Below are 11,742 nucleotides of genomic sequence, written 5' to 3' on the forward strand. Positions count from 1 at the left end.
ACGTATTTCCCACTTTGTTTAATTTGATATGTACTTCTTTAACATGTATTATGCTATGAATGGACTGTAAATATTTAACATGTATTTCTTGTTCTGACAATTTCAATGTACATTGTAACACATTGTTATTGCAATTATTTTTGTAGTATTGTAGTGGTATATATTGTAAATTATGTTTTTATTAGAGGCCCACATGGAAGATTGGGAAACCAAATGAGTAGCCTCGATAAATAAAGCCTTTACTTACTTACTTACATGTTCAGTGTGCATGTGATGTGACAATTGGTAAATAGCTAAAGATAAAAATGTTCATTTGTACTTTTAATAAAGAGGAATAAAACTAATTTGTGGTGTTGTGTTACTAACTGAATCACTGTACAGAGACATCATCAACTGGTTGCCCCCCCCCCCCCCCCCCCTCTTGACTTCAGGTCTACCGAATACTGCTGCAGCATCTGACCAATAGCTTAAACTGCACATATAGTTTTTTGAAGGCCATTTTGCAAAAAATCTCCAGTCTCTACGTTGAATTCTTTAATCTTTAACAAAGACTCTTTCATTGCAATAAATATTGGGTAAAATACAAGAAACATAATGATATTCTTATATAGAGGAAGTTTATTTCAATAAATAGAGAAAACATTTTGTATTAAATCTTTGATTCAGTGATATTCTGAAGATTACCATTCATATCAAAATTTTCTTAAAATCGTGGTTAAGAGCAAAATATTATCAACCCTTGTCTGACTGAACACAATCATAATAACCTTTGCCAAACAGACATACAGTAACTCACAGTAACACCCCATCATGTCCAGTAGCAATCAATTTGACTGTGCCAATTTCTTTTTTAAATTAAAAAAAAATGGATAAAATTAAAAAAATTATGCAGACGACATTTTTAGCAGACGACAATCTTCCTAGTAATACTATGCAAAATGTTAATTTCAATAACTCTTAACCATAACAGCAATAATAATATGCCTTTATAACCTTGTACACGCTAGGGCAGAATCTGAGAAATATGACCATACAGCTGGCTAACCTATTTAATACTGACATCAATATTTAAAATAGATGATGCCAGGCAAGGCCATTTTAATGAACAAATGAAAAATACATTACAATTCTATATAGCTGTGATTATTTCCTTCAAAACTGGCTCGATATAAAACACACTTGTAAATTTTTATTGATCTAATTTTAACATTTGTTACAATAATATCTGGACCAAAGATTTATCAGGAGTAAGAACAAGGCATTAGCAGCATTTTCACTCCATAAATAGCATTGATTTTAAATGTCACTGATGTCGTCTGCGTGACTTAATTTCATTGCGGCTTAAAAACAGATCTCATAAACAAATAACACTTGTGTCTCGAAAATCTAGGTATATTGCTAGCCAAGCTGTTATTAAAGAGACAAATGCTTTTTTTTTAATCATATTTGCCCACATAATGCCACATGCACCATTTGACTGCAGGAACACTACAACCTAAAACACTGATGACAAATGTATATAATATCTTACAGATTATTTTTTAAGAAAACATAAATGTATTTTAATCCAAGTTCTACTGCAAGTTCTTTATACATGTACTGCATTGTGGTGCAATTTCCACAGAAAGATAGGTGCTGGAATATAGTTCCTGTGATTATGATAGAAGTTACATTTGTCAATAACAACGCACATTTACATGTTTTTACACATCAATCAATATTGAATGTTCAAGTTCTAAAGATCCTTGATATAATTAATCTGTGATGTTTAGGAGAATGTAAACTAGGATTGTTGTGGCTGTATGCCTTGCTCATAAAACTGAGGACATCTTGCCATTAATTCTACAGCTGCATTGTAGTTTTCCATATCTGTGAAAAAACAACAAAAACAACATAATTACAAAAATCATGAGATCTTGATCATAATTATTAGGATTCATCAAACCCCGGTATCAGACCATCCCTACAAAGTAGCACAGGGTCTTTTTCAGCTATTTTTGGAAAAGGCAAAAAGTTGGAAAATTATTCGACATTTTGGGAAATTTGAGAAATTTTATTAAAAGTTGAAAATTTATCTCATGTATACACATGTTTTTAGTTTTATTTTACATCTATCTTGTGTATACATAAGTTTTTTAATATGTGTATGATCATAAAAACTGAAACCTTATGAAACAAGTCAAAACTGTTAAATTTTTCTCAAAAGGTGAAACAATTAACTTTTTCAGGAAAATAGGTTATCTTGGATTGGGAATGGGGCCTTATTTCGGACCCAGGTGATAGTGTGAAAATGCCCTGTAGCACAGCTTTAAATTTTTAATCCTAGAAACATTGCCTGGATCTAAAGCAAGGTACAATAACGTGTTATTTGTTAACACAATTCTTTATGTTTTTGGAGTCTGTGTAGGTAAATATAGCAGGATATTTTACAAAACTATGAATTTATCTAGCAGTGTTTTATTCATTTCATTATTTTGTTGTGATTTAAGTCACATGGACCAGGGCTCCAGATAATTTTTTAGGGCAATGAGTATTTACTCATTGATTTTTTTGTGAACGAGTAAAACTTGAAATCTGAAATTTGACAGGAGTGTTTTTACTCCTTAAATTGTATGTAAAAGTATGCTTCCATGTTTATTGCATTATTATACTTGTAATACAATATATGTCAAAGTCATTTCTTTTGCTTTTTGGACTCTCTTGGTTTATAATCTTGCATTTCCAAACGGCATACGTTTTATCTGAACCTGGGGCATGTTTCTGTTGCTTATACGTGGAAGAGCTAATTATTTCATTAATTATAACCTTCGGTCGATTTTTTCGGCTGAAAATACAAGTCAATCGTTTTAACTTTTTACAGATGTTTATGAAATTGCGTCAATTCCACCACCTTACTAAACATACGATAGCAACCGATGATAGTCAGAACTACTGGAAGTTACCGTTAGACGTTGCAAAGCATTCATACGAAGTTAATTCCACCACCATACTATACATAAGATATCAACCGATGATGGTCGGAACTACAGGAAGTTACCAGAGACGCTTGCAAAGCGTTCAGACAAAATTGAAAATAAGATAATCACCAAGTTTACTTTCGGTTATGTTTACGCAAAAGAAATGTTGCTCAATGTGTAACCTGAATTTTGTGTGCGTTTTCATACGCTTAAATTTTGTTTTGAATGAGTAAACGTGTTGTTTCCATGTGTAATTTAGGCGTATACCCATCTTATCTGGAGCCCTGCATGGACACTGTAACTGTTGTATGGTGATTTTCTATATCCAAAGTTCCTTTTGGATTCTAACCCACAGCAGTTAAGAGTCAATAGTTCAAAGCCACTTGAAGTGGAGGTATAAAGATATACTTTTGCTAAGAACTTTATGGATAATTCTTTAATGAAATGTAAGAAGACAGTAAATATCCTGATTTTTTCTTACATACTTCAGAACTGACCTGGATAAAGTTTTACTCCTAGTAAATGGAATTTTGTCTTAATAACTCAAACACACTTTTTCATAACATCCTTAACTGTGATAATGTTTGAAGAAAATACTCTCACATTCAAAACAAACCTGCACTTACTAAATTTATCTGAGACCTCATCAGGAAATGTGATGTATTTACTGCACTGGATGTTGTTTCTACCATCCACCTGTCCCTGTACCTCAGTCAATCCTGACACATACTCACTCAGCTACAAAATATACAAACAAGTTTACATTATATTACAAATGTATATAAAATCATTATACACAAAGTGACAGAAAAAAAAATCACTTAATCACTAATACTGATCATTAAGTTACAAAATATTTACATTTTATAATAAAAGTGACTTTGTTTACTCTTTTAGTATGTACATGTATAACAATAGCTATATAAAAAGCTTCCTTTCCAACAGACATCATTCAACAAACAAGTTCATGTTTCAGGGGTCAATGGACCTTTCCAGCATTTATGCCAATCAGCTGACTGGGTATGTTATTGCTATCCTTGGATAATTCATTGTCCATGATTGGGCTGGTTTACACCAAAAACATGGTAAAAATGTTGTACTGTTTGTGAGCAATTAACAGAAAGTTTTTTGTTTGTTTGATTTATACGTCACACCGACACAGTATAGGTCATATGGCGATGTTCCAGCTTTACTGGTGGAGGAAGACCTCAGGTGCCCTTCCGTGCATTATTTCAGGCACAAACGGGCACCTGATGAACCACCGATGTTCCATAAGCTAGCTGGATAGCTTCCTCACATGAAAGAATCCAAAGTCCCTGTCGGGATTCAAACCCACAGCGGCGAGGGGCAAGTGGTTTTAAGTCAACAACCTTAACCACTCGGCCACGGACGCCCTGCAATTAACAGAAAGACGGGCCTAAATTTTTCACTGCTAAAAATTTGAAAGGTCCATTGAAAGAAATTCTTAACATGCTTCATCAGTAGATGTATCAGCTTTTGCTATCCAAGCAGGATATAAAGTCACTTACAGGTTCTTGCATTAATATTCTGATATCACTTCCATCACATGTTGTTAGAGTAAAAGATGTTCCATTGCTGTCCACCTGAAATATACAAATAAATCAATTAAACATCTTGAAACTGGTATCGGCTGCTGTCAGGAATGATGTAGACTGTTCAGTTTCTAAGAGAATAGCAGACAATTTCTGCTGATCAAAAGCCTGATTTAAATTTCCAGAATGGCTTCTTACATTCAAAATTTCAGTTAGCTTGGAATTTACAAGCATTGCTAATTTGAAACTTATACATGTATCTTTATTTCACTACCTGTTCCCCTACTGAAACTTAATTAACATGCTCCATTTCACTTATACAGTAAAGTGTTTAAAATACTTTTAAAGTAATAAAGATTTTTAACAAGTTACATAGTCCTACACAAATAGTTGTTTGCATAGCGCCTCAGATAATATATTGCTAACAACCATTTATATATGGTCATTTAACCTATGTAGAACCTTTAAACATAACATTTACGTGTACAAAAAATGCCAACTCAGATCAATTCCTGGACAATGCAGATCACTCTTGTTGAAATCTTTGCTACTGTCATTTGCAATGTACCTCTGCTCTGGCATGTACAGAAGTTATCAGTTCCTTGTGAAAGTGAAGGTAACTAGTACTGGTAAACTGCTTGCCCAGGAAATGTGGCTGAAATTGTGCTCTAGTAAATTCAATGTGGCTTACAGCCATGATCCATAAGGTAAACTACTAGGGCTGCAACGAAACACCAAAAGTTTGATTTGATTTCGATTTCAGACACCCCAATTCAATTCTTTCGATTCGATTCATGTGTGATAACTATTTAGTCTTTAGTTGACAATCTGCTTTGCTGTAAAAGTCAGTAGCCCTTGACAATTTTTTTTTATTATTTTTATTTTTTTAGTTGTAACAACTTATTTTTTCCCTTATTATTAGTAGCAGTGTTATGAAACTAAAAAGTGGTTTATTTCAAATTATTTAGATAGTAATTCTAATCAAACAATCTAACACAATAATGTGACTAGTAATCTTATAAATCAGACTTTTTCTCAAACTAAAACTAGGCTTTTTAAGCACACCAACATCAGTATACTTCTTTCCTTTCATGTGTTGCACCACCGCTTGTTATTGAAGCCATGGTTGCATGAAGTTAATTGTACTTAGCGACTTTGGACATGACACGCCAGCAAAGCATATCTTACATGTTACTTTGTTTCAGTTCCCACACCTTTTAAAAATTTAAGTTTTGTTGGAGTTTCAGATTTATTTTTTCTACATCGTCGTTTGAACACCATTACGCACTCACTGATTGGATGACTGAGTTTAATAAACCAATCATGTTTCTTGTGATAAAGTGGTATACTTGTTAGAGAGGGACTAAAACTAGGATTGTTTTCGTGTTAATTCTTGGTTGTGAATCAAATCAAAAATCTTATATTTGATATCGGGATGGAATTGGCCCCAAATTATGAAATAAACCAGTTTTCAATGCATTGAAACATATTGTTGCACCTCTAAGCATTAATGTTCCATCCAAAATTACATCACATAATTGATACTGCTTTTATCCTGACTAACATTCTTACCTTCTGCACAAAATTTTGTTAATGTTTTCAGATTTTTTTAGTTTCGTCTGTATATATTCAAGTCTCAAAACAAGATTGCATTTGAGAAAAATGCTATGCCACCGCATTAATACAACACTAAATAGTAGTGTAGGAACAGATTTTTTTTGTTTCTATACTTAGTACAATTGAAGATTGTCATAATGCATATCTAATTCTTATTATCAGATTAGTGGTTAAATCTACTGTTAACTCAATAAAAGATCAGAGTAGGAATATTTCAATGCACTTGAGTCTAGTGAATTTGGTGGTGAAGGTCATATTTCACACAGCCTAAAATTTCATGACTGCATCAAAGGACAACATGTAATACACTTTGTCAAAATCTAGGTCAGCTGATATCAAAGTTCACTTTTAATTTTGACACTGGATGCAAAATTTGAACAACTTTGGTTGAGTACCTATAAATGATATCATTTAACAAATATTAAAGCTCTAAGCCTTGTACCTTCAGACAATAAGATTTTTTTGAATTTTTTCTATATGTATATTTTGAAAATCAATGACCCCAGGGCTATTATTTGAACATTCTTGCTAGAGGTTCACTTCACAATGTTTCATGCAAAGTATCTAACCTCTAGCATTTGTCAATTGCTAGAAGAAATGTTTTTAAAGTTTTTACTATAAGTTTTGACTATAAGTTTTTACTATGTAAATATGAGGAAAATCAATGACCCCCGGGCCGGGCCGATTTTGACCCAAGGGCTATAATTTGAACAATCTGTAAGAGGTCTACCAGACAATGACTTATGCAAAATATCAAAGCTCTAGGCCTTTTGGGTCTTTACAAGAAGGTATTTTAAATTTTTACTATATGTACATATAGTTAAAATCCATGACCCCCGGGGCAGGGCTGATTTTGACCCCAGGGCTATAATTTGAACCATATTGGTAGAGGTCTACCAGACAATGCCTTATGCAAAATATCAAAGCTCTAGGCCTTTTGGGTCTTTACAAAAAGGTATTTTAAGTTTTTACTATATGTACATATAGTGAAAATCAATGACCCCTGGGGCGGGGCCGATTTTGACCCCAGGGCTATAATTTGAACAATCTTGGTAGAGGTCTACCATACAATGCCTTATGCAAAATATCTAAGCTCTAGGCCTTTTGGGTCTTTACAAGAAGATTTTTTAAATTTATTCTTATAATTCCTTTTGGTTGCCATGGCAACCAGATTTCTGCATGGAAATAAATTCTTTGAACAACTTTGGAAGCCCTTCACCCAAGGATCAATCCTGCCAAGTTTGGTTGAAATTGGACAAGTGGTTTTTCACAAGAAGATTTTTTAAGTTCACTATATAATCTATATAACACACACACACACAAACAAACACACACACACACGCACACACAGGTGAATCGCTATATGCCACCGCATCGCAGATGCTGCGGTGGCATAAAAATGGTTGGATTAGGAAATCAAATTAATCAATTAACAAGTGGAGCCATGGCCTTGTGGTTAATGCATAAGACCGGTTATTTAAGGACAGCTGACCGTGCGAGTTCTAAGTTCACATGTGTCTATTCTAGGATTCGAAAAACGGGGGATTTTTAACGAAAAGTGAGAATTTATTACATTTGTTGATTTTTTTCCTTCTTTGTCTATGTAAAATTTTCCCCCTTCCTCTCAAAAAAATTGGGATGAATTCTCAAAAATAGGGGTAAATCCCCTTGCTAGAATAGACACAGCTTCAGGGACATGTCGTCGTTTCCTTAAGCAAGAAACTTTACTCATTTTTTCCATGAACGGGATCGAGTGTTTCGATATGAGCCTTAGGTTCCAACACAATCGAACTAAAATAAATTTGTATTAACTTACTTATGCATTCAACAGTTGTATTCTAAATAAGGTCCCAATACATTTCAATAGTTCTACTCGGGTATAGATGGATACCGAAAATAAGCTATTTTCGCGAAAATAAGATCGTGGCTACGAAAATAAGATTTATTTTTGAAATAGTGCATTTATCTGTTGAAATGATTATGTAAAATATATATTTATGCATTCATTGAATGATTTTACATCAAATTAAAATTTCAGAACCAAAAAAATATTTAAAAAAGTGAAGTTTGAGCCGAAAATACTATCGTACGAAAATAGCTCAAATTGCCGTGTAAAGCGAAAATAAGATCGGGTCTACGAAAATAAGATTTATTTTTTGATATAATGTATTAAAATCGTATTTTTGTTTCTTAATAATTGATTTGTATGAATGAAATAATAAATTTCAGAATTAAAAATATATTTTTAAAAAAGTGAAGTTTGAGCCGAAAATACTATCGTATGAAAATAGCTTGAATTGCCGTGTAAATCGAAAATACGACCGGGTCTACGAAAATAAGATTTATTTTTGATAAAATGTATTGAAAACGTATTTTTGCTGTTATAAATGATTTGTTTGAATGAAATAATAAAGAATAAAATGTTTTGTAATGAAATATTAGACGTTTGTGCGGCAAATATGGTAAATATTCCAAATTTAGTATAGTAAGAACGCATGAACATCTCAAGATGGCATCTACGAAAATATATATAAGATTTACATGGTTCATAACTTATACTAAAAAAATATTAACTTTACTTTTAATGATTTTGCAAATAAGTTTTAAGACTGAAAAATTCTCTTATAAGACAAGAAATGTTTGTGGTGAAAAAGTATCAAAATAAAAAAAAAAGAACTATTGCAAAAACAATTACGAAAATAAGATCTAGATCTATATAAGAATTTGTACCGTACGAAACTAAAATCATAACAGTACTCTACGAAAATAAAATATGTAAAGAAATAAAAGCTGTATGAAAATAATGTTCATACGAAAAAAGGTATACATACCAAAATAAGATCTTGCTGTAAATAGTTAATACCTGTATGAAAATGTATTTTATTTATGAAAGTACTACAAGTACGAAAATAAGATCTGTAAACAGTTCAAAGTCAAAACCTGTATGAATTGATATTCGTACAAAAATAATTGAGAATATGATCTGTATGGAAATACTATTGTACGAAAATAAGATGCTATTGAAAATAAAACTATACGAAAATAAGATCTGTATGAAAATTTTGTCTGTATTCGACTAAGATTTTTACAAATGTAAGATCTGTGAAAATGAAAGTTGCATGAAAATAATATCCTTACGAGAATAAGATACATATGAAAATAATATACATGTATGTAAAAAATAATACCTGTATGAAAATACTATATATACGAAAATAAGATCCTTTAGAAAATGTGATCTATACGGAAAAAAATAAGATCTGTTAGAAAATAATACGCATGAATATAAGATCTATATGAAAATATATAAGATCTGTATGTAATAATGTCTGTTTTTTATTATGATTTACTACGGTAATAACTTAAGATCTGTGAAAATAAAAGCTGTATGAAAATAATATCCTTGTGAAAATAAGATTTATACGGAAATAACTTAAGATCTGTGAAAATAAAAGCTGTATGAAAATAATATCCTTGTGAAAATGAGATTTATACGAAAATAATTAAGATCTGTACGAAAATAATGTCTGTATGGGAATAAGATTTATACGAAAACAATATTTGTATGATAATAATATCTCTATCAGAATGATATGAAAAACGACTCTATATATGAAATAATGTCTTTATAAAATAAGATCTTTAACGAAAATAAGATCTGTGTCAAAATATATCTTTTTGATAACAAAATCTGTAAAAAATCTGTAAAAAAATAAGATATCTATATGAAAAATTGATATGATTGGTGACTATGATAAATCGCCAATAAACACCTTTAATGATGGGCTTTAATAAGTGTGTGTCAATTACGATAAGTGCGAAAATCCAATAATCCAATCATCGTATTAGCGCATTGATTGCTGCCGACAGTCATGTGCACGTGTTATACGTTGTATTATTTTTTTCCTTCTCTCAAATAGAAATATCTCATTTATGCATTATCTAATTAAAGCACTTAAAGCAATAAAGTTATATACTTTTCTTTTACTTAATATAGATATTATTTTCATATTAGAATCTACACGTATTTTCAATTATCTTTTGTATTGGTAAAAGTCATTTCCATATTGATATCTTATTTTCATATAGATATCTTATTGTTTACAGGATGATTTTGATCTCTTTTTCATTCTGAAACAGATATTATGTTCATACTAATACATTTGTTTATTTTCGTATAGATCTTATTTTAGTTATGGTATTATGTTCATACTAATACATTTGTATTATTTTCGTATATATCTTATTTTCGTAAGGATATTATTTTCATCCAATTTCATATTCATAGATCTTATAAAAAGATTTGTAAAAATCTTAGTCGAAAACATAATTTTCATACAGATTTTATTTTTGCAGAGATCTTATTTTCGTATACGAGTAGATCTTATTTTTGTGCAGATATATCAATTCATGCAGTAATTGTTTTTACAGATCTTATTTTCGTACATATAAATTTAGTTAATTGGGTCTTATTTTCGTACATGTAGTATTTTCATACATATATTATTTTCATACACTATACAGAATAAGATTTGACTATAAATTGTATGTTTACAATTTTATGTTAAATAAAAAAATTTATGTTAAAAAAAAAAAAATGTTAAAAATATAATATTTTCATACAGGTATTATTTACTAACAGGTCTTATTTTCGTATGTACATAATTTTCATACTTACGGATCTTATTTTCGTAGAGTACAGTACAGTACAGATTTTATTTTCGTACATATTCTATATGCAGTAGATCTTATTCTTGTAGTCGTTGTTTCTGGTTATTTGCGCACGGTAGCTAATTCTTGCTTTTATTTTGATACTTTTTCACCACTACCTTTTCTTGTCTTATAAGAGAAAAATTTAATTAAATTTTTACAATCTTATTTGCAAGTAATACAATTTCATAAGTTATATGATCTTATTTTCGTAATCGCCATCTTGGGTTATTTTCGCATGCCTTCTTTCTATACTATTTGGGAAATTACCATATATGCCGCACATACGTCTAATATTTCATTACAAAATACTTCATTCTTTATTATTTCATTCATACAAATCATTTAATAACAACAAAAATACGTTTTCAATACATTTTATCAAAAATAAATCTTATTTTCGTAGACCCGATCTTATTTTCGCTATAAGCTATTTTCGTACGATAGTATTTTCGGCTCAAACTTCACTTTTTAAATATTTTTTTGGTTCTGAAATTTTAATTTGCTGTAAAATCATTCAATGAATGCATAAATATATATTTTACATAATTATTTCAACAGATAAATGCACTATTTCAAAAATAAATCTTATTTTCGTAGCCGCGATCTTATTTTCGCGAAAATAGCTTATTTTCGGTATCCATCTATACCGGTTCTACTCAGTATCGCGAAAACTCATTACATAATATATATGTATGTAACTTCTTACATCTTTAGCCATTCCGAGAACTGCGACTTCTTTGCCCTGAAAACTTGGCAACATCGATGCATTCACTCTTAGTTTTTGAAATTCGTGAGCCATAGCTTTATCTTGTTTTTTAATGGGTAGACAACAAAACAGCAATATTTTTGGCGGGAGCAAGCGTTTTGTTGAAAATGAGTAAATTTCTTCCGAAGTAAATATA

The 11,742-nt window shown here is 30.9% G+C and overlaps 1 protein-coding gene across 1 annotated transcript; it reads right to left on the reverse strand.

Annotated features, from left to right (window-relative positions):
- Nucleotides 1-598: 598 nt before the first annotated feature.
- On the reverse strand, nucleotides 599-11,721 carry LOC132750460 (uncharacterized). Its single transcript, XM_060740450.1, has 4 exons — nucleotides 11,547-11,721; nucleotides 4,487-4,561; nucleotides 3,584-3,695; nucleotides 599-1,869 (listed from the first exon to the last, which is right to left on the reverse strand). Exons 1-4 carry the CDS (start codon nucleotides 11,637-11,639, stop codon nucleotides 1,784-1,786), a joined length of 366 nt encoding a protein of 121 aa, XP_060596433.1. The 5' UTR covers nucleotides 11,640-11,721; the 3' UTR covers nucleotides 599-1,783.
- Nucleotides 11,722-11,742: the final 21 nt, after the last annotated feature.

This window comes from Ruditapes philippinarum, unplaced genomic scaffold, assembly GCF_026571515.1.
Source record: "Ruditapes philippinarum isolate M1 unplaced genomic scaffold, ASM2657151v2 ctg3715_1_1_1_1, whole genome shotgun sequence".
NCBI lineage: Eukaryota > Metazoa > Mollusca > Bivalvia > Venerida > Veneridae > Ruditapes > Ruditapes philippinarum.

What these genes read in the sequence shown, in the direction of transcription:
- LOC132750460 (XM_060740450.1), bottom strand. Translation starts at nt 11,639, where the DNA reads ATGGCTCACGAATTTCAAAAACTAAGAGTGAATGCATCGATGTTGCCA. An exon ending in TTCTCGGAATGGCTAAAGAT is followed by an intron (nt 4,562 to 11,546) that starts GTAAGAAGTTAC and finishes TGTATATTTCAG; the next exon opens with GTGGACAGCAATGGAACATC. An exon ending in TGAGGTCTCAGATAAATTTA is followed by an intron (nt 1,870 to 3,583) that starts GTAAGTGCAGGT and finishes GTTTTTTCACAG; the next exon opens with ATATGGAAAACTACAATGCA.